The sequence below is a fragment of the Oculina patagonica genome, chromosome 4, assembly GCF_052425735.1.
Source record: "Oculina patagonica isolate OP01 chromosome 4, crgOcupat, whole genome shotgun sequence".
NCBI lineage: Eukaryota > Metazoa > Cnidaria > Anthozoa > Scleractinia > Oculinidae > Oculina > Oculina patagonica.
In genome coordinates this window covers 45773713-45801017 of record NC_135761.1, presented here as the reverse complement: position 1 = coordinate 45801017, position 27305 = coordinate 45773713, and the positions used below count along the sequence as shown (strand labels likewise).

Here is a 27305-nt window from a genome sequence, read left to right as displayed (position 1 = left end):
TTCCTATATTTAGCAGCAATCTAAACAATAATGGATAGATTATATATTGCGAATCACTCGGCAGTTGACATTTATAATACAACGTTCCTGAAAAATCCTTTTATTTATTAAATCTAAACATATCTATCAGAAACATTTGCCCATACACAGTAGTATAAAGCCTTTTAACCCCAACTGGCTCATAGCTCTCGGCGCTTTTCTCCAGTTTTTGTAGCATGACCGGGCTAGAAAGTATTTCTACTCTCCCTTGAGGGGATGCGGGTTACTCCCCAACATTCTGCCAGGTTGTCCCAACAATTCGCCAGTATACATTTATACTCCAGTGTGGAAAGAGGCACTGTGAGAGTAAAGAACTGTGCCCAATAACGCAACACAATGGCCTCGACCAAGGCTCAAACCCGGACCGTTCGATACAGAGTGCTCACTAACTATTGCGCCACCGCGCCTCCGGCGGGTGTAACTAACATGAAAAAAAAAAGTAAAATTAAATGCAGAAAGAGAACAGGTCATTATGATAAGCCAACTAAGCGACTGTCCGACTGACTGTCAAATATAAGTGTATGTAATTATACACAGTCCTGATTTCACTTATAAGCAATTATTTTCTGACGCAAACCAGATAAAGAAATTAGTATTAAGTATTATTTCGCGGAGATTTGAACGAGCGAAAAAAAGCTGTAATTGAATTATTTCAATCTATTTTCTCTTAAAATTGGCAGATGCTTCATTCACTCTTTACTCCATTCTCTTTTCCTCAATTCTCGTCTGCTGACCTTGCCTGCTGAAGTTTTAGGAAGATCCTCAATAAATTCCATCTATAAAATAAAACAGCGGTTTTATGTGTACATGAGGAAAACAAATAATTATTATGCAACAACGTTTTCTTTTCTTTTTTTAAAAAAAAAATGATAGAGTTGCTTCCCTTTAAATCCCTCCTTTTTTCAGAAATGCATAAATCAAAAATTAACTAAGCACACGAGTTTACTCAGTAAGCCCGTACGTCAGTCCAACATTCAAATAGCCTGTAAACAGGCCTATAGTGAGGTATAGGGCGAAAAAGAAAACGGGAAGCTGAGCGAGCCGATCCCGTTCAACACCGCGCTCAGTTTGCTTCGCTCTCCGTTATTTATTTACCCTGTACCTCACTAGGGAGCCTGTTTACAGGCTATCGATCCACCAGCCTTTTTATATCGTTATTTTGTGCGCTAGTCAGCCGATCAGGTGATCATTATCCATTCCATTAAAGGGAATGCTGACATAAGCAAAAATGAATCTCTTATTAAGGTAGAAGAAAATCTAGTACAAGACTCATGTCTATATCACATACACGAGGCAACAAAGCTTAAACAAATAAGGTTATAAGTTGTCTACGGACAATGTTCCTTGATATCATCACCGACCAAGGTTGAGAGCCTCCCTGGGGATTACATGTTCCCTGGATCCATTGTTCTCCCTAAAATTTTCACGAAAATTTCCCGTTAATAGTGAATATACCCATGTTTCCTTTAAATAATCCAAAATACTCATTTTTCTCATGAAAGTGACCAGGTTCCCTCGTTCCTAAAAAATCACAGGAGGCCCTCGAGGTTGACTAACATGAGCTTTTGACACAAATGTTCTGAGAATAGCCCAATTTCGATATTTTAAAATTCAGCCTAAAACAATAGACATCACTACGAGGCTCCGGAGAATAAACCCCACAAACTCTATAGTTTGGTCCCCGGAGCCTCGTCCTGAGGTCTATTGTTTTAGGCTGAATTTTAATATATCGAAATTGGGCAATTGGAGAATGATATCAGCACCTCATTGCGTTGTGCCTGTTTTGTAATTCTTAAAAACTAGTTTTGCTAAACTGGTTTAGCTGGTTTGAATAGGGTATACGACTATCAGGTTCAAGAATAATGAAAGAAATGCAGTGACGTGATTTTACCTTCTTTGGGCACATCCATTCTGCAGTGTTGTACGTAACGTGATCCTGTAGTTCCTTTATCAGTTCATCTTGATTTTTGTCTCTAAAGCCACTCGACAACACAATGAACGCTTTAATTGTCTACAAAAACAAAAAGAAATCCATGGCATCAGCAACGTTAACTTCGCTCACAGTATTTGCACTTCTTGTTTGCACTCTAGTGCCCTTCTAGTATTGCTAAGAAACAATACTTAAGCTGCATCTTATCTTAGGAGAGTTTCATGAACCCGGTGTCAGATTCTAAAAGCAATTATTCCGAATTTCAAGAACAACAAGTAATTAGATTTCGGATTTGATTAACAAACTTCAAATGAACATGATATCTGTTTAATAAGAAATCTGTTTTCAGCATATTATTTTGTCATATGCAACAGGAACAAGAATTCCGACTATTGACCACTACACTTTGTCAAAAATGATAGCTGTATCTTTCCTTCAGTCTTTATTCCTCACGTTACTAAACTCGGAGCTTTGCTTGATAATCTCTTCTGCTTGCTGAGAAAAAACAGCCAGCTTAGATCAGACAAGCATGTCTGCGTTCTTGTAGCTTCTTGTCTTTTCAACAAAGCGCGCTAAACAATGGCAACTTAATGCGAAGTATAAACTATACCTTACACTTCTCGTCAACATGGCCACATAAAAGAGAGAACACTATTAAACCGCACTTTCACCGTTTTACTTTGTCTCTCACACAACGATAGCCAGGTGATCTGTGACGTCATATTGGGGGACTGGGGAGAAAAATTATAATGCCGTATCCCACAAACGCGCGCGGCCCGTAAGTTTGAGTTCGAAGCTTTCATGGCGGCTGTTATCAGAGCTCAGAGACTTTTTTTGCGCCTTATCAAGTTAGCCATCAAATTGTAACATGTCACAGAGGCAGTAGAAAGTCATCATAGGATAGAGACCTTTCGGAATGGTAAATTCAGCATCCAAATACGCCTACCTTTGCGGCGAAAACGTAGGCTCTTGTAGCATCATGCACGTGAAATGCCGTGGATTTAATTTATTACACTAAAATCCTGACTGTAAGCCTGATTGTTTTGCTGTATGTGTTTGTTTTTTATGTCCTTTGAAAGTTCTGCGTTCAGGTTTCAAGAGAATTAAAGATTACCGATACTGTTAAGATCTCAGTGTGTTGTGTTTGTCGAAACATAAGCTTAAATATTGCCAAGTTGTGGGCCGGGAGGTCCGTTTCTTAAAAAGCTGTGGCCGAGGTTTTGAGTGGGATTTAAACTTTATGCCAGTTTTCCAAAAAAATAAGACAGTACTATAAATACATAAAAATGTGCGTAGACAATAAAAAGGCCAATTATTTGGGCGAATAACTTATTACCCGCTCGGGTGATTTCTCTGTAATCGTAAAATTAGGGCGATCAACAACCCACCCGGCTGATTTCGCTGTGATCGAAGGGTAAGGTTTTTTCCTATACGGACCGACCTAGGCCGGCAAATAACGTTTCTATTTTTTCCTACTTAAGTTTGTTTTGTAAAGAAAGCCAGAAAAAATGTGTTGGAAATTCTTTGCTTGTGTACGCGCGCATTTGTGCAATTTCAACTTGAAATTGCAGTTAAATCCACGGGTAAAAATGAGTGAAGTATCAGTGTTCGCTATTATTTTCGAAAATTAGCTTCGCTAAAAATGTATCGTACTCAAGAAAGGTTCCGCATATTGAATTTACACTGCAGATAGTCAAAGAAAGCATGGAAATGAGTCGAAATTAGGCAGTAATGAATATAGGGCAAAACTAAACACTTGTAAATGGATTTCGGCTTCCCGATAAAATTATGTTTTTACTGCTCTAAAAGAAACTGCTCGCAGGGTGTTACTTTAAGGGCCCATTACAGTATCTCGTTGCCAAGCTACGCGGTTGCCACGCAAGTGCAATTTTATTTCCGGTTTTCTCGCATTAGCGGCTAAATTTTACGCGAGTTTAGTTCCCTTTCGGTTGATTCTGAATCATATTCCTATCACGGAAATTTGTTCTGCAGTAGAAGCAAACTGAGTAAATGGAAATAAAAGAACGTTTTACATACTAAACGATTGCAAAACATATACGAAGCCCGAAGCAAGTATCCGAAACCGCCGAAATATTTTTAACAGCAGTGCCGATGAAAAAAAGAAAACATGCGAATGTGCGGCGCTACCGTGTTTTCATCGGTTTACCATTCAGCTCACTGAAGAAATCGGTGAGAGCCACGGGCAAAAATTAAAACATTGTCACTTGAACTAAACCAGGCTCATAGAAAAAACAGCGATTCATTTCGTCCGCGAAACGAAGATAAGGTAATTTTTACGCAGTTACCGAATAAATATTTAGGAATGAACTCGATTTATCTGCCGTAAATTGCTTGCAGAAACTGCTAAAATGATTAGTACAGCAGACCTACCACATGATAAATTCACAAAGGTACAAAACTGCGAAAACTAAACTATATAAAACACCTGTATAAAAACATTTCAGCTCACAAACGTTATTTATTTATTCAACCGAACTACGAATTGTAGCCTTCTTGCTCAAAGCATAATAACGCTGTTTACGCTAATTCGCAAATTACAAACCGAAAATAAAGAAACTCGAACTAAACTCTTTTTAATACTTACGACCGACTCTGTTTACATTTGTCATTGCCTGTACATGTTAGTTGAGCGACAGTAAACGTCGTTAAAGCTTTACGAATACAAGTAAGTAGTAAAGTTTGCCGTGTCGAAAAATTATAGTTTTTAAAGCGTACGTGAGCGTGGGGAAAGCCAACTTAGTGCGGCAATGTCAATTACGATGATTTCAACCAATCAGTCACTGTAAAATTTTACTTCCGGTACGGACGAAAATGCGTACTTTTCTCGGAACAAAAAAAGCGTACCTTCTGTCTTTTGCAGTAAATCGAAAGAAAACACAATTTTCTTGAAACGTAAGCATGCGTTTTCGGAAAATCAAAACAACGTAAAAGTTGTGTTCAAAAAGGTGGTCAACAGAACACATTTTCCGTCCTTATTTTTCAAGTTTTTGTGCTTACGAAAAACGCATGCTTGCATTTTTTAAGATCAACGTACGGATTGAAATAATACTACAAACTATGAATAAAACCGTAAGTTTCTTGCAAAAAACTCAGTTTTTTTGTTCTGGGTCACGTGACATTAGACGTGCCCCGATGACGTCATCAACTGGCTTGCACTCGCATATTAAAACTACTGTCTAAATTTGGTTAAATAAAATCAAAGATATATCAAGTTACAGCCAATTGAAATTTCCCTAGCAACGGCCCCAAAAGATACTGTAATGGGCCCTTAAGCTAATTAATCGGGCGTGGCCGATTTATAGTTTACCCTTTGGTCGTCCTAGAGCGTAGTCTCCTGGCGCGGCCAAAAAGACGGGGATAGCTTGGGGTTGCTACAAAACCGCTACGGGTGACGCATACCGCAATGGTTTTCATTTTAGTTTTGACAGGAAATCGTTGCAGGCACACTTGGTCGACTTTTGGGTTAATGTGTAATCAGGTTGTGTTTTTTTGCTTCGGCGGAAGGACAGAGAAAAAAGCTTACGGGGCAAAGTACAGTATGGGGCCCAGTTCTCGGCCACTTTTGACGTAAACTTGTATTTCTTACCTCAGAAGAACCGCAGGAACTTGAAATTTCTCCCAGAGCTAGCTACATTATTCAGCTTTTTGGTGTAAAGCTATCGACCGGTCAAAAATTAATTTGCCCGAGCAATAATAAAAATAAAAGCTCCATTTGTGGGCCCAGTTCTCGGCCACCTTGGCCCAGTTCTCGGCCACTAAAAAGCTTGTGCGTAATTATCTGTAAAAAAAATGCTCAATTAATTTTCACAGTCATAAAATCACCCTGTAAACCTATTTATGTTATATCGATCCCAAATTATTTTTATGAGGCTTTGTTTTACTTTAGAAAAGAAGGATTTTAACGCGCCTAGTTGCCTATGTGCAGGTTCTGGCAAAACCGCATTGTGTGACCCGTGCATTTAGATGGTTTATTTTGCAGTGAAAAGGTCTTGAAAGATTTAGGTGTTGTAGAAATAATAGACAAGACAAGAGTCAGCTCAAAACTTAGAGATAAGATTGAACTTTATTTTTAAAACATTTATTTCTTTCATTCTGGCAGCAGCAGATGAAATTATATTAAAAACCAAGCGCTAAGCTGTGATAGCGAGCAGGGTGGCCGAGAACTGGCAAATACGCAAACGTCGCAAGAAAAAATTTCGAAGTAAATTAAGACCAAAAAATACAACGGTTCAACGAAAAGTTAACTAAAGCAGAAAGCTGAATTATTCTACGTTTCACATGCCAAAAATTAGCTCGTATGGTGGGGGCTTTTGGATAAAATACGAGTTTAACTACATCCATGAATTTTAAGGAGCCGTAAACAAACAAATTTTTCGGGAATGCAAATTCACCTACCTCCGCGTAAACTCGACGTGTGAGCTTTCTATATCGAATTGAACGATCAAACTCAAGATACTTAAAGCACATGAATCAGTCTATCGTTTGAAGGAAATACCTTTTTCTTTTAATTCAACTGAAGTATGAAAAAACGCGTTAAACACAAAGTGGCCGAGAACTGGACCCGGCCGAGAACTGGGCCCCATACTGTACTGATATTCACCATTGTGAAATTGCACTTACTTTGACAAGTTAAAGTTATTTTTGTAAATGAAAAAGGTAACGTCATTGATGTCACGCAGTGTTTTTTTTAGCAAACTAGATGGTTTGCTGGTTTCTGACTATGAATGGGGGTGTGATCTTGCGGTATATTTTCATGACAGCTTCGGGACGGACAAAAGGTGTAATTCATTACATATGCACGAACCCCACTCAGGTGGGGTTCGCGCATATTTATGAGCATTGTTTCCTAGTAACGGGACGCGTTTTACACGAATCTACAAAGCAAAGTGAACCAACTTTAAGTACTGAACCAGTTTTTAAAACATAAATTGAAAAATCAAAGTTCATGTCCATGCTTGCTGGTGCTTGTATGTCTGTGCTTACTGGTGCTGGTAGGTCTGTGCTTGTCGGTGCTTGTAGGTTAGTGATTGGTGGTGCTGCTTGTGTGTCTGCGGTTGTCGGGGCCTGCTCCTCCCTTCGTCTTTTTCGAGGACAGCGAATTTTCTCGGGCTCTGGCTTTGACTTAGTAAGCTCTTCTGGAGCAACGGATACTTCGGTGCCATCAGGAAGGGCAACCAGTATTTGTCCTCTTATGGGGTCCACTTGGAGCACTGACACTTCGTGATCCCCCATCCATAAAATATCTCCTCTTATTGTCTTGGAGATTTGTGGATTCTAAACAAAATCATTTTTAAAGAAACGGATTAGTTTTAATTATAGCACCTATACATTCTTATCAATACAACAAGACTAAAGAATACAAAACATATTTTCATTCAAAATGGTGTGGCCAAGAAGGACTGGGACCTAAATGTAGTTGTAAACGAACACGAAATCTAACCTTCGGTACTAGTTTCTGTTTAAGGCTTCTTACTAATTTGCACCGTACTCTCCTTTTACAAACGATAAACTGAAGCTTTCGGCTAATTTAAACAAATGCATTCAATGTATTCATTCATCTGCTTTACTCAAAACTCCGCCAAACTACAACTTACGTTACATGTAAACGATCGATTCCGTTGTTACGTTGCGTCCGTAACGTATTCGTGTTTCATTACTGTTAGTTTAAGTAAAGCTGCAAGAAATTCTTCGAAAATCCTACCTGTCTTGAAAGGTTTGTCCGCTTTCTTTTGCCTTCAGGTAACGTCACGTCCCTGATCTCACGTGGATCGCATATGCGGCGATTCCATTCGGAACTCCAGCCGTCAAACGAGACGATTACGGCCTCATTCTCAACTTCTTCAACGGTGCAAGCACACCACACTCCTTCTTCATCAACTGCTTCAGATTTTAGGCCAACAGTTTTCGGGATCGCCATTTTCAATTGCGTACTTTTTCTCGAATGTGTGTTAACGCGAAGTCAAAACCGGTTTTTTGCGACAGATGAAACCGGGAATGTGTTTTTACCAATCCGCATTTGGTTGCTAAGTTACTAAGTGGTGTCCACTGCCCCTCGGTCATTCTAGCGTTTCATCGCGCATGTGCGGACTGAAAACTGAATACCTAATGAATTACACGTTCTGTCCGTAGCGAAGTCCTAATGTTGAGCCTGACTCCGCCGTAAAACTTTTTTTTTTATTTAGGAAGAACTGTGTCGATTTTCATTTCTGAACAATTGGTCGTCAAGTCGTTTGTCACAAAGAGTAGAATGTTTGTACAGCATGTTTTGGAATTATTTTAGATTTGGTTAGTAAGACGCTTCTGAAGACCTGAGCAAAACATTGGGAATGTACAGTATTAATAGGAACTTGAATGGAATTTTTCACAAGTTGGATAAAGGTATCAACTGAAAAAAATGGACTTCAAAATGAGAACTTGGATTTTGTTGTAATTAAATTTTATCGCGGATTGGATGCATAATATCACGGCTTTGAAAGTCTTCAAATAATTAGAAAGGTTCCTTTCTTCCTTTTGATCTTATTGTTATTTTCATGTATTGATTATTCGAAAGTGGTTTTCGTTGATACGAAAAAAAAACGGGTTTTCACTGAATTGCTTGAAGTATTTTTAGACGTGATAATATTGGCTTAATCAAATTACATTGTGCACGAAATATTTGTTATTCTTTTGTCTTGAAACTTTGAGGAAATTGAAATTTTTGTTTGACAGTAGTGTACGAAAGGCATTTTATAGAACTGAATAAAAAATAAGAAACATTGATAAAGGTTATTTCAAAGATTTATTTTGCCTGATTTTGAAGGGTTTCAGGAGTTTTAAAGAGTGCTGGTAAGCGGCTGTATGTTGTTTGTGATTACGGATCTTATTTAGTTTCGAACGCTCTAATTTTTGAAAGGTTAAAACAGGTTAAAACCGGGCGGTTTCATGAGTTTTTTGGGTAGAAAGGTACGGTGGTGGTCAAAAAAAATGTTTAGAAAGGAATGACTGTAGTAGCACGTAAGTCGGAGGTTTGCGTGAGTCACGGGGTATAGTATGCGTGAGCTGGATTTCCGGCGTCATAACGGCATGTTTTGTACTGAAAGATACACTCGACGTTAAGTTAGCTTAGTCGGCTTGGGAAACTATTTTAAAAATGAATGTTGTAATAGTTAATTAATAGTAATCTAGAATTAACCCACTCTCGATTGGAGTCTGTTCTGGATTTGCGCTACCTTTTCGCCGCGAAGGAATTTTGTAAAATTTCGCTAGTGGAAAGAGGTACTGTAAGAACAGTATCAATAACTCAAAAGGAGGAACTTCTTTGTAGCTCTGAATTAAGACGTATGATAAAATTTTAGAATAAGAAACTTTCGATATATGGTTTTCATATTGTTTTTGTCAATTTCCTTTTGTGGCAGATTTTTTGAGAATCAGCTTTTCTTTCGTGTGATGACAGACACAGGACAGAACGAGAGGTGGATGAGAAAGATGCCGAAGATGAATAGGCACCGAAAAACGACAAGAACCGTCAAGGACTTATCATTAGAGGGCGGGGAGTTTTGGGATACTGTATTTCGAGGACTGGACTGGACTAGTAAAACGCGGACTAGTAAAACGCGGACTTGTAAAACGCGGACTAGTATAACGCGGACTAGTAAAACGCGGACTTGTAAAACGCGGACTAGTAAAACGCGGACTCAGGTAAAACGCGGACTTGTAAAAGGAGGACTAGTAAAACGCGGACTAGTAAAACGCGGACTTGTTAAGTATTGCGAAAAGGCTGCACTTTGCTAAGTGTTACAAATTTATATTTTCTAGACGTCTAGTTCAATCGTTTATTTGTATTGTGCGATATATATTTTTATAAATTGAGACCATTATGTCATTAAGTAATAATGCAATCTTGAAAACATTCCAGATTTTCATTATTAAAATAGAAACACGAACAATTCAAATTTGGGAAAACAAGCCTGTCAAATTGACGTTGCCATGGCTACAAGTTACTGGCACAATAACTACAGTCAAACCGGATGTTCTTTTGATGGGAACTTTGCAATGTTGCGGCGCAATGTTCCAATGTTGATTGACAGTTTGCTCGTCGCAACTTGCAACTTTCAATTCAAATTTGCTTGAAATTCCGGTTTTCATTTTGCCGTATAAAACGAGGTTGTACCACCTTTGTTTCAAAGAAACAGAAAATTATTTCCCCTTATTCGACTGTTCATCAACAGAATGCGAGAAATAAGCGACAGGCTTAGCTTACATTGCTAAGTTAGGAATTACGCTTCTAAATTACAAACGTAAGCCGTAACTTGCGGAGCAAATTTCAATTTTTAAGCGCAATTTCAAGTTTGGCGATTTCAACTATGCCTGTCGCTAATTTATCACAGTCTGTTGATAAGCAGTCGACCTTAGGACAATTATTTCATCCTTCTTTGATACAATGGAGGAATTATTATGTTTCCAACTTGCTCAGGCAAATTTAAATTGAAAGTTGCAAGTTGCGACGAGCAAACTGTCAATCAAGATTGGAACATTGCGCCGCAACATTGCAAAGTTCCCATCAAAAGAACATCCGGTTTGACTGTAATCCTACCAAATTATTGGGAGATAAATTTTAGATAAACGCGCAAAGTTTGGCAGCGTTTGGTTGAATCTTGAAAAAGTTATAAGCGTCCAAAGTCAGCGCGGGCCACAAAAGCCCCCCCCCCCCCCGGCCTGAATAGGTTTAAGTAGCTGTTTTTCCAGTGATTTTTACTGTACTGTACCTTGCCTTTCAAGTCAAAACAAATAGCTAATTATTAAGCGCCCGATTTTAAGCTTCTTAAGCTTCTCAAGCTTCTTGTTTTTCTGACTCTAAAATACTCCGACTCACTGAAAAGCAGTTTCTCAAGCTATACACACAAATCATTTCTACGTTGACAGCATAATTTTATTGTGATGAACATGAATGTCAAGCAAACACCGCGGCAAAACGCACTGCGCATGAGCGGAAAATTAACATCCGGTCAGTTTTGTATTTCCGGTTGACTATGTAATCCAGTCGCGTAAATACAAAATTCCCGTCGCGCGAAGTTTAAACACAAAACATAAGAAATGGCAAAGAAACATAAGGAAAAGAATGGTGTCTTTCAAAAGTTTATTTATTTTTGTAGCTTCATACTTTTGCACCATAGGGTTTCCTGCTTGCACCAACATTGAAAATGATGCTTGAAGTTTGCAGGTCGCTAGCGCTCGACAGTCGACAGCGGCAATTCGTTTTGACTGTGTCTATTAATGATTAGTTTAGTTTAAGGGGCGACAAATGAGAAAGAAAAACAACATAAAACCAAAATAAAGAACCACTGAACTTTCAGGTTTAGGCGAGTTCGATAATTCTTGCCTTCACTAAGAAAAAAGTCACAAAACAAGAAAGAAAACAACATTTGCTCAGTGTTTGCTTGGTTCAACATGAATGAATTGAGTCTTCGATACTCCCGGACTACCTGGAGTTTTTGCTGGATTGAAAGCTGTTGGCCGAGAAGCTAAACAAGCTTATACTTTGTTTCCATTCAAGACAAAGGCAACTTGATTTTCTTTATCCTCCTCACAAGGTCGAATATTCGTCTATTTGGCGGATGTTTTCCACATTTCCAGTCCGTGTGGCTGCCTCACGCGAGAACATAAAACTTGCAGATTCGCACATGGCGTTCAATTTACAAACTTTCAAACTATCGTACCAGTAATCTCTCTTCGATCTAAAAGGAAAAACAGAATCAAAGACTTGTTTAAAGACTCTCAACCAAAAACCGAATAATTAAAAATCGGAACTCACTGCCGGGTGTAATTTGTTCAAAAGTTTTTACACCTCTGAACGAAAAACAAACGAACCGACTGCGTGCTGTCATTATTTAGGCCCGAAGTTCTAAGTTAAATAAATGTAGAACTGAAAATAATTAAAGCTAAAAAATACACAAACATGCAACCAATTACTGGATAGGAAAGTATGAATTTAGTCAAGGTTAATCGTTCAGGAGAAACTAGCAAGTAAAACTCCGCCTTCTCGCCTTGTGTGAAAATAAACTTAAGCTTATTAAAGCTCATCTACTGCTCAAATTCAGAATCAAAATCTTAGTGAATCCACGACTTACCTTTTCTAAATCTATCGAGTATTGCTTCGGTCATATTTAGCTTGTAATCCATGACAGCAGATTAAAATATCGCAATTCACGAAGCAAAACAACTAAACGTGGGCCATGACTGACCTTGAACCAAAAGCTTGACCAAAAGCGTTTCAACGTGTGAAGCCCGTTCTGAGTGACTGGAAAGATGACCGGAAGTGCTAAATTCAGCGCATGCGTAGACGTTCTGTCGCGGTGTCTGTCAAGCATGGCCCGCGAAACTGAATGAAATGCGAAGTTTGGCCGTCCACGCACGGTACAATATTGAAAAATTAATTAGACCGTTTTTTAACTAAAGAATCGCATTTTCTTGAATGACGGCAAATAGTGTTTTGTTTTGGCAAATAGTATCAAATAAAACAAGGCAGTTCACTCGCAAATGGAGTCTGAAAACCCGCAGTGGCGTGAAAATCATTTTGAAATGCACAAACAACAACAAACCACGAACGGTAAAACTCATTTCGATTTTGTCAAGAACGAAATAAATACTCGCCTTTTGAAGAATATCGAGACCTTTAATTCCCGGTTTTGTCCTTTTACATTTACAACGGTTCGTTGGTTGGTGAGCAGCTATTCCGATCTTGAAGAGCAATACTTTCATGTGTTCGTAAATCCGACGCTGCAAAATAATTTTGCGGTGTAGCGGCTGTCCGCACACGGGTTTCGGATAGGAAAACTACCCTATCCTCAAAGATCCAACATTTACTGGTTAGAGCGGCACAACTTGCTTCCCTGAATCTTCTTGACAGCCTTCCACGAAATCCGAAAGCCGTGTGGAACAAAAATATAAATTACACATCGTCGAGTTATAATTCAAGCACTTTCTGCAAGTAGCTGCAAGAAAGGTTGAAGCGCCATTCCACCTGCGATTAAAATGGCCAGTCGACCTTCTGCTTCGTCGAAAACAAAAAAGCACTCTCAGCACCGAAACGTCTTTTTCATCTAATTACGGTAAGGATGTAATCTTCTGTTGTAGATGAAACTCCACTCCCAAACTCGAATCACATTGTTAAGTGCCGTGAAAGAACATCAAGCCTCGGCCGAAGCGCGCAAGGAATTCTGTGCGGCTTTAAAAAGATTTTCTCCCCGGCTCTGATTGGCTAATTTTAGACGACCAAATCACCTGGAGTGGGGGAAAAGTTAATAAAAGGGAAACTTAAACATGCCGCTTTCCATTGCTTTAGACATTTCCACTTTTTTTGATTGACGGCTGATCCTTAATGTATATCCAGTCTAAATATCCTACTTATATGGATTACCTGTGCCATCATATAAGGGCTGCTGCACACAGCACAGTCCAGTACTGCAGGATGTGCTTTCAGACAATTCTCAACCTCATAAGGATTGATATTGAGTCTATAAAGTGAAATATATCAATGCGAACTGACTAATACGAAAATATGACATAACATAATATGATCTGTACCCTACCTACAAATGATATGTACCCTACCGGTTCTATTGAGGCGGCGTTAAAGGTTATTGCTACGTTTTTCCTATGTTTAGCAGTTCTCCTGTTATATTTACATTATAATACGGCTTGGGTTTTTCATGCACTCTGTTTGGGTAAACAATCTTTGTTTTAAAGTGTTAATAATATACATCAAAAAATTTCTCGAATCTGATTGGCTTAGAGAAATGCAGTTTTTAGGAAATTCGATGCAGAAATGATGAAATTCAGTGCAGAAATGAGGAAATTCAGTGCAGAAAAAAGAAACAAACGCGGCATCTTGATTGGTTAGTAAACAAAGGCAGCCACAGAGGGCCAATCAAACGCTTCCACGCAATTTGAATGGCGCGAAGCTTGGATCTGCTTCGAGATGCGAGTAAAAAAAATGGCTGGCGTTTTGAGCACAGTAGAGGACAAGAAGACAGCTCTAAATACCATAGCACTGAAAAGCACTGGTTTTTGGTTCTCGTTTTGGAATTACTGGTTTCCTAAGAAGGAAATTGCCGACGAAATCGAAACTACATGCCGACTAAGCTTCACGATTTGCTTGAGCAAATTTATTTTACGCCGAATTCGCCGAACTAAAAAACAACAAACACATTTTCGAAGATTATGGACCAGAAAGCCTCAAAGTTATGCTTACAAAGCTGGAAAGACACTGTACTTAGAGAACAGAACTTATAGGCTTTCTATTGTACGAGACAGAGATTTTTTTCGTCCAAGGAGGTGTTGAAATGAAAAGCGAAACAGCTTCACTTGGCTGGCCGTCGAGTTGAAAGAGCTCGACAAGTAGAAGCAGAAGGAAATCTCTGGAAGAGGTAAAACCCAGAATCTTTTATTCAGACAATTCGTTTGACTGTTTAGCCAGATTTTTCGACTAAAAAACTTTTAAAACATTGAGGAACCTGTACGTTGTTTGGGCTTTGACCTTGTTTTGAATGAACGCGTAATGATATTTGCGGAGTTTGAATAAATTGTTTTTGTACGAGATTTGCGCATGTTATTTTCTCGCAATTTTTTCATGAATATTATTAATAAGTAATCACATGATTTTTCTCGTGCAATTTGGGATAAATAAGCACTCGTAAATTTTTCAAAGACTACAAATTGCACTCGCCCTACGGGTTTGTGCAATTTTGTTAGCCTTGAAAAATTTACTTGTGCTTATTTATCCCAAATTGCACTCGAAATCATGTGATTACCTATACATATAAACAACGTAAGAGTGGAATGCAGTTCAGTGAGCAATAGGATTCCCAATGCACTACAGAGTTCTTTACGGCGATTCAAGGTCCATCGTGTCACATACCAAAAGATCGGTCTCTTTATGTCAAATTTAAATTACATACTGGATAATTTTAAATGCGTTTGAGAAATCACTATTATGACGTACAACTCGCCTCAAGGCTCGATATCAAATAATATAAATAGTTTGTAAAATATTTGCCAGCATTAAATAGAAAACCATGGAGTAACCATAAAGAAACTTAACCGATCAAACGGTGTTTGCTTCACCGTACGCGTGTGCACCAACGATGAAAATGTGCCATAAACAAGCCTAATTATCTTACGAGTTGTTGAAGATCATGTCATCAGCTCTTCCGACGATCCAGAAATAACCTTCAGAGTCCATTCTTCCCAAATCACCTGTTGAACATGCCAACCATAATAAATACTGTAAAGGAATTAATTACTTACGTCCAGCGCAATATTTTATTGGTTTTTCTAAGGAACAATTAGCTCATACAAACCTGATCTCCATTCATGGAAAGTGTTTTTGAGATGAAGATGACGAAAAAAGGAACCAACTGACTTAGCGATGGACAGACAGACAGACAGACAGACAGACAGACAGACAGACAGAGATAGCAGGACATATGGATGGAAATACTCTATTATCATGGTCATTGTTACAAAGGTAACAAGGAAGAGGGATTGTCTTGCGATCAGGTTTGAAGACGAATACTTTTAGTAAGAATACTTTATTTGATAGAATACTTTACCATGCAACGTTACACACCTGTTATGTAGAAATCTCCAGAAAAACATGCTGCAGTTTTCTCAGGTTCATCCTGCAAGAAATAAAGAACCCTGCAATTATGAGTATAATTTGAAGTTCCGTCTGGAGATTTGGAAGTACAATTAATTTTACAGTCAAATGTGTTCGCCTTGAGTTCGTTTACTATTGTTCATGTAACAAGCACAAGAAAATATATTCATGAAAATAGCTAATGCATACATGTACACATTCTAAGAAGTATATTTTCCAATTGTTTTTCCTTTTTTTACCCAGACGTACATAGTGTTCCCAACGAGTATTGTAAGAAAAAACCCTGATGAATTACCACGTTTTATTGTCCTCTCTTGAAAAAGGTCGTCACCACTATTTAATGAGTTGCGTGTTGTTCTAAAAATAATTTACTATGAAAAAATCGCATTCGTCTTTATTAAGGTTAACTTTAATTCAATTTTTTTAAATCTTAATGAAATTAAATGTTCTCACCACGTAACGTGTAAACAATCCAACAGGACAGTAAGGCTTCACACGAACCACAACCCTTCCCAGTGTACCTGGAGGCACTTCTTGGTAGTTATCATCAACGATCTATAACGTGAAAAAGGCAAAAAAAGTTCGGTTCATGAGGAAAGCGAAGCCAAGTACAGAGGTTTCTATATAAAAGAAGGTCTAGTTTCTCTCCGATTTGCGGAAACTTCGTAGTTTCATCGGTTTATATCCTGCCCAATTTATTATATCTTACTGTTTTATTCATTCTTATTAAGACCTTTCATAACTTTATCAGCTAACGCTATCAATAAGGGAGGCAGCGTGGCCGAGTGGTTTAGGGCGCTGGTGTTGTAATCCGGAGTTCCCTGGCGCAAATCCTCCAACCTGCCACTGCCTGAATTTGTTTCTCGGTCGTCCCGAGTTCAAATCTTCGGTCACGCTTTGCAAGCCTCCTGCTAGTTGGGATTTTTTACTATGTTATGTTCATTTATAATATTTTTTCCCTGTGTTTCAGTGGCATACCTGTCAACTAGCTATATATCTAGAAGAGACGTGAAGCTAAGTGCATGACCACTATGAACAACATTTACATTATTTGTTTTACATTACAATCAAAAACATCTTCCCAGAGTGATTCTTCGTCAAAACGTTTGTTTTCTTCCTCAAAATATTCAGCTATATCTACAGAAAACAACACTGAATTTCGCGCTAGATCGAGTGAGCGGAAAGGAACGCCTGGTAGAATAACGGTAAGCGAAATCTCATCCGGTTGGTCGTTGTATTCGGAAAATCGCTTACCATTATGCAACGATCACACCAACCGGATTTTTCTTACAAATGGTAAGCACCCCTGGTCGTTCTTTCTTTTACGACACTTGTGGTTTCACAGGTTTACACACCGAGACTGAGCTGTTCTTTGGCCTTCATTACTTGGCTTCGCACTAGAAGCTAATTTAGCTTCAAGTAAGCACTTGACTCAAGTGCACTTTAAAATCTGAAGTCGCATTTTACAAAATCTGGCTTCACACTTGATGACAAAGTATATGACTCGAGGTACAAGCTGTCAATCATCTTCAGAATCGTGACAACGCTGCCCGCCGCTTTCATTTGGCTTCCATTTCCTATTGGTCAAGTGCGTCCTCAAGTGTGGTGTAGACCATACTTGGCAGCGTACTTCGGCTTCTTTGAACTACCAAAGTTTCCATGGTCACTAAGTAAAGTTCAAGTAAGAAAATTTTACCTCTTCAAAATCAAAGAAGGTTCAAAGTGCACTTAGATTATACCTCGAGCTCTAGTGAGAAGCCAAGTAATTTATTCGAAATTTATTTATTTTATTTATTTTGTGATTTCTGTTAAACAACCTTTGAACTAGTGCTGGAGAATGATTAAGACTCATAACCCGTACTCGTAAATTAAGCACTTACTGTGAGAAAAGCACAAGTGAATATTAAAACAAGGCTAAAAAACGATGAAATTTTTACTTAACACCGAACATTTTCGACGTTCGCTGTTTTCTAACTATTTATCGCAAGGTTCTTTAGCCTTTCATATGTGTTCAAATTTTTGACAAGCAAAACTGTTTTAATGAATCTTTCTTAACTTACATACATATCGGTTCCAGGGAGAGGTTTACCAACAGAATCAGGACGCGAGTCATCCCCGGGTTCTCTCGGAGTAGTTAAAATATTCTGCGAAGATAAAGATTGTTTTATGTCATTAAAATGCAAGAAGTCATTCCAGAGTTCAGCTCCACGGTAAGTACAGTACCGCTGGCCAGTAGCTAGCTAGTGGGCATCTCAAAATGCTCGGGTCCTTTCTTTGTCCTGGTATTCCTAGTATTTATTTGGGAGCGAAGAGTAAAGTCATCAACTAGGTCCTCGAGATAAGGGTCATGATTACACAAGCAGGTAGCCAGTTGGCTTAGAGATTTGATGCCTTGCAAAATATTCTCAGGCTATATACACCTAACTGCAATAACGATTGCATATCAAAAGAAAAAAGAATAGCTGGTAGCATTTACAGAAAACTCACGAGTTTATATCTGTACAGTTATAAATCGTGTAATGAGATAAACTGGTTTATGTGTATTTTGAAACGTTTTGAGGCCATTTCATAGGGTGAATTTCGAATATACACTTAATTTATTCTATTACATAGGTCACAGCGAGGAAGGGATGTACTATTTATCTGTAACAACGTACCGACTCCGTTTGTCCATAGTAGTTCCAGAGTTCCACTCCTGTCTCTTCTTTCCATCTACGTATCATTTGTCCGTTCGCAGGTTCTCCGGCGACAAAACAAAGTCTTAATTTAGGAAAGCTGAAGCTTTTCAAATTCCCCTGGTTCAATGTTTCCATGTAGATGGAAGGTCTAAACATACATAGAGTTATTGGATACTTCTGAAGGGTGTCCATTGCTTCCCTGGTGGTAACGTACTTGTAATGAGCAAACGCACCCGCACCAACAGACCAAGCCGCGAAGAAACTGTTAACAAGGAGCACCGACCAACCGGTTGGGGTAGCAGACCAAATTAAATCTGTTTCCACACAACGGGTTCTGAAAAAGAGACGTAATGCTTGTTCAGGATAGAGTGAATTGGTTCGTTTTAAGTAAATTGTTATGCTCGGGAGACCCAGGAATTTGATCTTAAATTTTCTTTCATTTGAAATTATCATTTAGATGTCGCTGCAATGTTATGCTCCGAAAAGCACCATGACGTCATTCATTCACTCATCCGATTGGAACGGGGGGTCTGAACCTTTCAATCTTAATTTATTTGCCCTATGTCACTCTACGTTACAAGATTAGGACGAGAACTCTCAGCAAACCTACTGGGTTTTTCGAGGAGATGAGCTCAAGACTGTGCTTGAGACACTTTCAGCCTTGTCAAAGATTGAACGCTAATGAGATGCAAGCCCTTTAGTACAGGAAAATAACCCAACTTAACGTAAAGTATTTAATTAAACAATACTTTGCGCTCAATCCTGGCATGAGGGGGCACTTCTGTATTCTTCAGGGATCTCGAAAAGATGATTGAATCTTCCGATGTCTTGGTAGGTTGAAATATAGTTTTGGTCTATTCCCAATTCTCTTTCTCTGCACCTTTTCCAAATGAAAGCAACGAATATACACATGCAAGAGAATATTCTCTTGACCCGTGACCACGTTTTATCGCTCTTATTTAACAATGCTATAAACAACTGTTTTACGTACTTTTGCATTCCAGCACTCCCCAGTCCCGTGCTAGCCTGTGTATGTTCTACCATCTTTGCATTTCCAGTTGTTCCGCTTGTGTGGTATATGTGAGTGGGGGCTGAGCTTAGTGACTTTACAGACTAAAAAGACAGATAATTACTGACCATGTCAATAAAAATTATTCTATTCCAGGTATTCACTCAGCTTCACTGACTCACGAACAGCTCACGAACAGCAACAACATCAACGGTGTCCTTTATCTTAAAGCCCCCATCCCTACAACTTAATATTCTAAGCCTACCTGATAATCAACACTTGCCACTTGAAAGAGATCTTCAAATGACAACCAGCCTTCTCTAAAGAAGTAAAGTACAGCTTTACTAACAATAAACAATTACAAGAAGTGATAGCAAGTTATTGCAGTACATTGGAGAGCTTGAGATGTTGGGTTACCTTCGTTCATGTTTCATTCTGTTGACCAAAATTTTGCTTCTCATATTGACTTCACCAGATTTATTAATCTAAAACAAAGACAATAACAGCAAAAAAATTAAAATTATGATACAAAATACTCCTTGTTTATTATAAACCCACCAGCAAGACAAGACAAGACAAGACAAGACAGTATCATGGAAGGTCACAACACTTCTTGATACGTCGAGACACAACTCTGACAGCACAATGCAACAACCACAACATCACAAACCGGATATTGGAACGCAACACATAAAGAAAAACACGATTTGACACGATACGACGAAAGTAAACAAAAACAATGAGATCGTGAGGGATATATTTTTTTCATTCAGTTTGGGAACACGACACTACCGAGACAAACAGGAAATGCACAAAACTGAAACGACACGACAAAACACTGTAGTAGTTCTACAGGCTATTTAGGCCAGGAACTCGAACAACACATAGTCGCTATAGACAAACGAACACACACTCGAATTCGTTTCTCGTTTGGTCACGTGACCCGCGGTTTCCCGAATGTCTGCACGAAACGACTCGGACAACTCTGCGAGTCACAACTCTACAATACACCCCCACGATAAGCCACAACGCATTACATTTTTTACCTGGATGCCATAAAGAAAAGTATGAATGTTTCTAACGGACCTGATCAACCACATCCAGCAATTCACTGTTAACCTGATCACAAGGAGCCGCCACCACACACACTGGTTTTGACTTTAAAATTCTCCTGTGAAGCTCTTTTGGACCAATATTGACTGCCATTATCACAAATACGCCACCTTTGGAAAAAAATCATCACGTGATAAATGCTTATGTCTACTTTAGAGAAATATCACATGTCATTTTATTTGACACATTGCGTTCGAAAAGAACATCTCACGTCTAGCACATGTACAGTGTCTGGTGGTCTATTCCTTCAAACTGTTGACCTGCATCGGACGTTGTTCTGGCGGTCCCTGGCTGAAGCGTTAATAAGGTCTAATGCTCAAAACGTCTCCTACCGAAACGCACCGTGTTTTCCTTGACAAAAGGTTGCAATACCTGTACGTAAACAAGCAGCCTGTATTAGCCAATACTCTGGAATTGTGGGTAATATCACCATCACACGATCTCCTGGTTTGATGTCAGCTGCTGTGCGCAACACGTTAGCAGTCCTGAAAAGAAAAAAAAATAAATGAATGACGCCAGTAAAGAAGGTGTACTATGTGGATATTCTACTAGTGGTGTTATGCTATAGTGTTATTCCCAGTGAATTGCAGTTATGCAATTAGTATAAGTAATGGGCAATATTAAAGGGTAAACTAGTTAAAAAATGCCACAAAAGGACACGACAGACGGCAGAAAACTGTTATTACTATTCGCGCCTCTAGTTTGTGCATTTCGTTCACAATTTGTGGGTCGTTAAGTAAGGAAACGAATTCCACTAATGGGCTATAACCCAATTTTGTGGTGTAACCTCACGCCCATTCTTCACTTCAACTACTTCTGTTTCATATAGATTAAAAGAAGCGAGGTCTGGAGATCTAAACAAGCTCTCCTGAGCTTTTTTATAAAGAGCCCTCATGCCTATAGCAAGTAATTATAAGTACAACATGAACAAGAACCAATTCTGACACTCACTGCCCACCATCAACGAAATGTAACAAATTTCGTGACAGCCACTAATGGTTGGTTGGCACTTTCTTAGAATTTTAAATATTTTTTTGTTGGTGTTTAACCTTGACTCTATGTCCTTTTAAACACAGTCGTTATTGTTCAGGATTTCGGTAACTTACTTTTTTGAGTTTAAAGCAACATCTTGAAAGCTCCACTTTAATTCGTTGCCAGCACCATCAATCCACCAGAGAGCTGGGTGATCACTTTTCCTTTTTCCTTCCTTTTAGGTGATTAAAACCAAACAGAAGAGAAGAAACCGGCGTTAATGTTAATGAAATAGTTAAGTTACTATAGCTGTAATATCTATGGGTTACATGTCTCCAGATTTTACCAGAAATCACAAGGTTTCTTGGGTCATTTCTCCAGAACAATCTCCTAATTTAATTGCCATTACAGTTCCCTTCCTAGAATGATTTGATATGATAACGGCGAAGATAACGCTAAAATGTTCACACAAGCAAGGACTCGAAGTAATTTTAAAGGTGCGTGGGCCATAAAAGTCAGAAAAGCCGGCTGGGCTTGTTAACTAGCCTACTTAGTTTCTTCTTAGCTACATCCTCGTAAGCAAGCTATATAGCAGCATAGATGATAATTCTACTAAACACCCAGTGCTGTATTTTTGTACCCCGTGACATGGTCCGATAAATGGCCCACTGTCCCTCGTCACACAAACATCTCTTCCTGTTTCGCAATCACGAGTGACATTGTAACGTTAAACCACAGCTCTCAAGGGGTCACGCGCCGATTCACGGTCAAGCAGTTACTGGCACGCAAAATAACAAATAAAGCCAAAAAATAATATCCCGAAAATTAGTAGCTGCTACCCAGGCAAGCAATAAATATCCCAAAGCATGATCTCGTTTGCTATAAAACCCCATCAAACTGCGGGTAGTCTCTCTTTATTTCTCACACCCTACGAGTGAGACGAAAATTTAATTAACTAGCAAACACAGGGCCGTACCTAGGATTTTTTGTCTGCGGGGTCAAATTTTCCTGACGGGGGCAACTGTTTTTGAAGTTTATTTTTTTTCTTTAGTTTTCTTAGTGTTTTAGTTTTTCCTGTCGGGGCAAAAGCCCTGCCCCCGCTAGGTACCGCCCCTGAAACAGGAAAAAAATCACTTTGCGTCCTTTGCCCTCTTCTCGCTCCATAAATATGGAAAAAGGAAAAGACTCTTTCACTCCATTCAACGACGTGATTGTCGACTACGGGCAAAACTGCACCAGCAACACTTCTCAAAATACAATCTAGCGTTTCTGACCACCCATGCTTACGGTAACAGCTGTATCGAGAATATAATTATACGTTTTGGAGGCTGGTCAGCTTAAGGCTAAGAAAGGCCAACTTGATCATCTTTGATTTATTATTCCACTGTTTTTTACCTTTTCCTTCTGAGCCCATTCGTCTATGACGTCTGCAAAGTTGAAGTACTCCGGAACTTGAAAATCTTTAGTTCCCCGGATTATCACGTCAGCCATCAGTAAATCAGCTTTGAGGCTCACTGCACGAAAACAATTATAATTTGTGTAGTCCTGGAACGTTGTTGTATCTTTATAAATAGGGAGTCGAGGAAGGGCCTATTAATATGATGGTTAGGGTTACTCGTCTACTCCGACGAAAATATGTTATGGTTTTTTTAACGGATTTATCTGACTTTTGAGGGGGATTTATTTTAACCAATATTCGTTTCCCTTGGAGGTTTAAAAAAACCGGGATTCCCTGTAGTTCTCAGGAACAACCTTATTTTGCAAACGAAAGCAATGAAATAGTTTAAATTAAAATGTAGACTAATAGAATTTTAAAAGATTATAGAACAGCAATTTGCACTAAAGGCGAACCCCATGACCTTGGAGATCGATTACTGTGCAATTGACCATGGCTTTTGCATAAAGGCTTCACTAATCGAAATGAACTTTCAGGTCTGACTAAGTATTGTGGAGCATTGCAGATCTCAAAAGCGTGTCCTGATACTCTGACTTATTCTAAGACTTCTAACGATGAGTAAAAAGCGATATGTTAACCTGAAACTGATATGCAAGAAAAACCTTTTCGCGTGTCCACCCTGCAGGCATTCTAAATAACAATTCCATCCGATATAAAGTCAAAAGCCTTATAATAATAAAGTTCGAAAGTTCAAAAGTCTTATTTCGATGTTCATACTCGATATGTACTCACCTGAATATTATAATTTCGTTGCAACAGCTCCAAGGTTCGTCTAGTAGCTGAGGGTTCTGCACAGTTGCGTCACACACATGCGGCCAAAAGCACGCGAAGTCAACGAGACTCTTACTTACAGAGAAACATTATGTCATGTGATAACTCGTGTGGAAAAGCACGTACCAGGTACAAAGATAAACCAACACTAGATTATAGACTAAGAGCGGAGTTTGCTTTGTTGAAAGTAGGAACACCCGCTGCCCTTCCGCCGACAAGCGGGTTCTTGGTCGACTTTCTTGTCCATTTTTTGTTCAACGCTTTCTGATTTCTTTTGTGGGGGTGATTTTTGTCTTCTAACGTTTACAACATAGGTTAACTTGTCCAAATTTGTCACTCTTTTGTTATCGTTTAGATATAATTGATAGATTTAAACACCTTATTTTTAGCATGATTATCATTTTTGTATCATTTTAATCATGGGTGTAACAATTAGTTTTATTGTGGGTGGGTTAAAGCATTTTTCATTTTAATATTTTACTCATAAGATTTTGTAATCTAGCTATTTTTAAATTTTTAATTATTTTTTAACTTATACTAGTTCCCATTGTTTTTATAATGTGTTTTAATTATTGTCATGCGCTTTTTACACGAGCCTCTGGCTCGGATAGAGAGGGCATCCTTACCCCGCGCCATGACATAAATAAATTGATTGATTGATTGATTGATTGATTGATTGATTGATTGATTGATTGATTGATTGATTGATTGATTGATTGATTGATTGCATGATTGAAACTAGTGGTAACCACAGGTTAGAAAGTGCGGGCCTCGATGCAGTTAAGAGAAGGTACTGGGAGGGAAGTGTTTTTAAATCACTGGACAAAAGAAAATTATTCCGAGGAAGTTCGAGTAACGCGTCACGCTTAAGACACGAATGTTTTTTATCGTTTCCTATTGCCGCGAACCAATCAGAGTTTTTTTTTTTTATTGACAGTTTTGCGAAGTGTAGTCGAGCACGCGGTGTGAATTGAGATGTGATTTTCCTCCGTCGTCAAAATAATAATAATAATAACCTTTATTTAATCACGATCTGTTTTAAAGCAAATACATGCTTGAGGGGTCGTGTGTGACTATCTACCTACCTAAGAAAATTATTAGTACATTGTAATAAACTAAAATAAACGATATTACATTTTAAAAAGATTAAGATTTAAAATTGAAAATCACACATATGTTTCGGAGTTGTCTGGATCGACAACCTGCTAAAATTAAGTTTTTTGTCAGTGTTATAAGGAATTTCTCGAGAATAACCGTTGTTGGAATCATTCGCTTTGCCGTAGTTTATCTGTGATACAATCACAGCAGATCTTCTCAAAAGCCACACCTATAAAACAACGTCTGCAAAACGTAATGTCTGCAAGACAGAAGCCTCGATCTAATGTGACAAACTGTTGATTTTTTGCATTCTTATCGCTCTTGGAAACAAGATTTTTCTCTTCCGGTGTTACGACAAACTGTCGTGATTGACACATTTTTTGCATTCCGATCGTTCTTAGTGGAAGAACAAAATTTTCAACTTCCGGTTTGCAGATAGCCTTTATAAACGTGGCGCGCACGCGTAATATGCAATCCGCTGGTCACTGTCAAGATTAGAGTTGCGGGCCTCTCTTGGGCCCGCAATTAAAACTGTCACATCGTTTTCTCTTGGAACTTGCATCGATATAAAAGGGGTCATGTAAAGATTTGGATGAGAACATAATGGTTTTGTTCTTGTTTTGTTGGACGCATAAAGCCTCAGTAAGTATAATTTCGAATGTATCGTGGTTAAAACTAAAACTTACTTATCCTATTACTGGCTGAAATGCTTTGTTGTGAAACTATAGAATGCATCGCAACAGGAGGAGGTTAAAAATAATTTCGGATATGTTCTGGATTGAAACTAAGCGAAGAGAAAACAGAGGCAAATTGGATAAACGATTTTCCTGAAGATCTAATAATAAATGAAGATTCTAAGTATTCTAGGCAAAAATTCCAAGAACTACATTTTCAAAAAAAACATCAAGGCTATCAAAAAATCTGTAAATACATGGCAATAGAGAAACCTAACTTGGTAGAATACGAATCATTAAAACCTCAGTTCGCAATCTTTAACTTTATGTTTCGATCGAGCCTCTCAAATTCCTGTCATAAACGAAATTATCAAGGAGATAAACTCGGTATTACATTTGCAAGTGAGAAACCCGCGAGTGAGAAAATAACGCTTAAAACTCTGATCAGTGATTTTAAAAATGGAGGATGTGCATGAAAAAAGAATATTTAGATGGCTGTAGCAGCACATAGAAAGTTTCCCTAGATAATTACCTTTTAGAATTTGGAGAAATTATTTGGAACAATAAGTTCGTTTGTATAGGTGAGAAACCGCAGTAATTGCTTGGTTATTATAATTTATTATATAGCCACGAGTGTTTTACTGGAAAATAGATCACTCGTGAAATTCATACGAAACTGCATCCGGGACTGTAGTGGCGTATTTTCCATATCCTCACTAGTGAGGATATCGATGACGTCATTTCCCGCCTTATTTTATTAATTTGCACGGTTGTTTGTGCAAAGCTGCCAACGCCGGTTGGAAATGGCGAGCTATCGAGACGTCTATCGATTCGTGAAGTTTATTGAAGCCAAAACAAAATCTTTTACTGAGGAGCAGGAAAATGCTAACACGAAAAAGAAAACTTCAAATAACTTGAAATGATTTCAAAGAGCTTCTTGCTTGTGGAGAGTCAGACAAAGGAAGGGAAAATCAAGAAATTCCAGCTGCCGAACTGCAAGACGTCGCGATCAGAAATGCGAAAAGCGGTGAGTTTGAGCAGAAACACATGGAAACATATTTCAAAACGGCGAATTCTATATTATCAGTGACATTGATGAAAACTGATCAACAGACTGTTTTCACATTTACTTTGTACATCTTCTGAAAGGTTCAGTTCGCGAAATTTTGCCTTTCAGATTGGCAATTTGCTCAATTGTTATATTTAGCCATCGCTCGTGTTTAACCTTTTGATGAATAAAAATGTTTTAACTTTTACTTCATGCATGATTTTTGTCTATATAATAAAAAGAAAATTACACGGTGGCTTGAAGATATGAATTTTATTTTCTCGTGGTAAAAGCAATATTTTACTCATTCGCTGCGCTCATTCGTAAAATATTGCTTTACCACTCGAAAATAAAATTCATATCTTCGCGCCGCCGTGTAATATCCTCTATATACAATTTTTTCAGTTGTTAGTTTGTTAACATTCAGTCACCTTTGTTTAGGAATATGTGTAACAGGCCAGAAATTAAATTATTTCCAGGGCTATTGATTCAGGGAATTATTACGTTGTTCTGTTCTGGTTTTAGGCGATGACGTCATCACCTAATGTCATCCGGTGCGTGGACGGGGTCTGTAGTGTGTTGTGCGCGATCGACCGATGTGTATGAATAAACCTTACGCGACAAGAGCTTAAGTTTAATACAAAAGAAATCGCTGCTTAGAACACAAAACAAAATACCCCTGGGCAGTTTGAAAGGGGGTATACAATGTATTAACGAATATCAAATCAAATCAGCGTGCGTTTGACCTAGTCGTATCGTATCTCGTACATCGGATGTCACGCTACAAACAAACAAAGTAATTGCTATATTTAGAGAGGAAGCCACATCAGCACTAGCTAGTTTGCATGCGGATCCTCTAT

At 38.5% G+C, this 27305-nt stretch overlaps 3 protein-coding genes across 5 annotated transcripts in view; 1 reads left to right on the top strand and 2 right to left on the bottom strand.

Annotated features, from left to right (window-relative positions):
• Positions 1-27305, top strand: part of LOC144652554 (acyl-coenzyme A synthetase ACSM4, mitochondrial-like) — a 100566-nt gene that overhangs the window by 31222 nt on the left and 42039 nt on the right. The window lies entirely within an intron of this gene.
• Positions 706-23678, bottom strand: LOC144652555 (acyl-coenzyme A synthetase ACSM4, mitochondrial-like). Of its 2 annotated transcripts, none has more exons than XM_078512605.1 (16): positions 23587-23678; positions 22794-22960; positions 21533-21633; positions 20799-20911; positions 20400-20536; positions 19731-19798; positions 19579-19633; positions 19296-19417; positions 18284-18638; positions 17687-17770; positions 16080-16181; positions 15597-15648; positions 15148-15223; positions 13386-13482; positions 1931-2050; positions 706-815 (listed from the first exon to the last, which is right to left on the bottom strand). In XM_078512605.1, exons 2-16 carry the CDS (start codon positions 22887-22889, stop codon positions 729-731), a joined length of 1665 nt encoding a protein of 554 aa, XP_078368731.1. In that variant the 5' UTR covers positions 22890-22960; positions 23587-23678; the 3' UTR covers positions 706-728. The 2 variants fall into 2 exon arrangements, with proteins under 2 accessions (XP_078368731.1, XP_078368732.1); XM_078512606.1 differs by having other exon boundaries at positions 22794-22912.
• Positions 6821-8074, bottom strand: LOC144647938 (uncharacterized). Its single transcript, XM_078507608.1, has 2 exons — positions 7692-8074; positions 6821-7264 (listed from the first exon to the last, which is right to left on the bottom strand). The coding sequence occupies exons 1-2, from the start codon at positions 7905-7907 to the stop codon at positions 6821-6823; spliced, it is 660 nt and encodes a 219-aa protein (XP_078363734.1). The 5' UTR covers positions 7908-8074.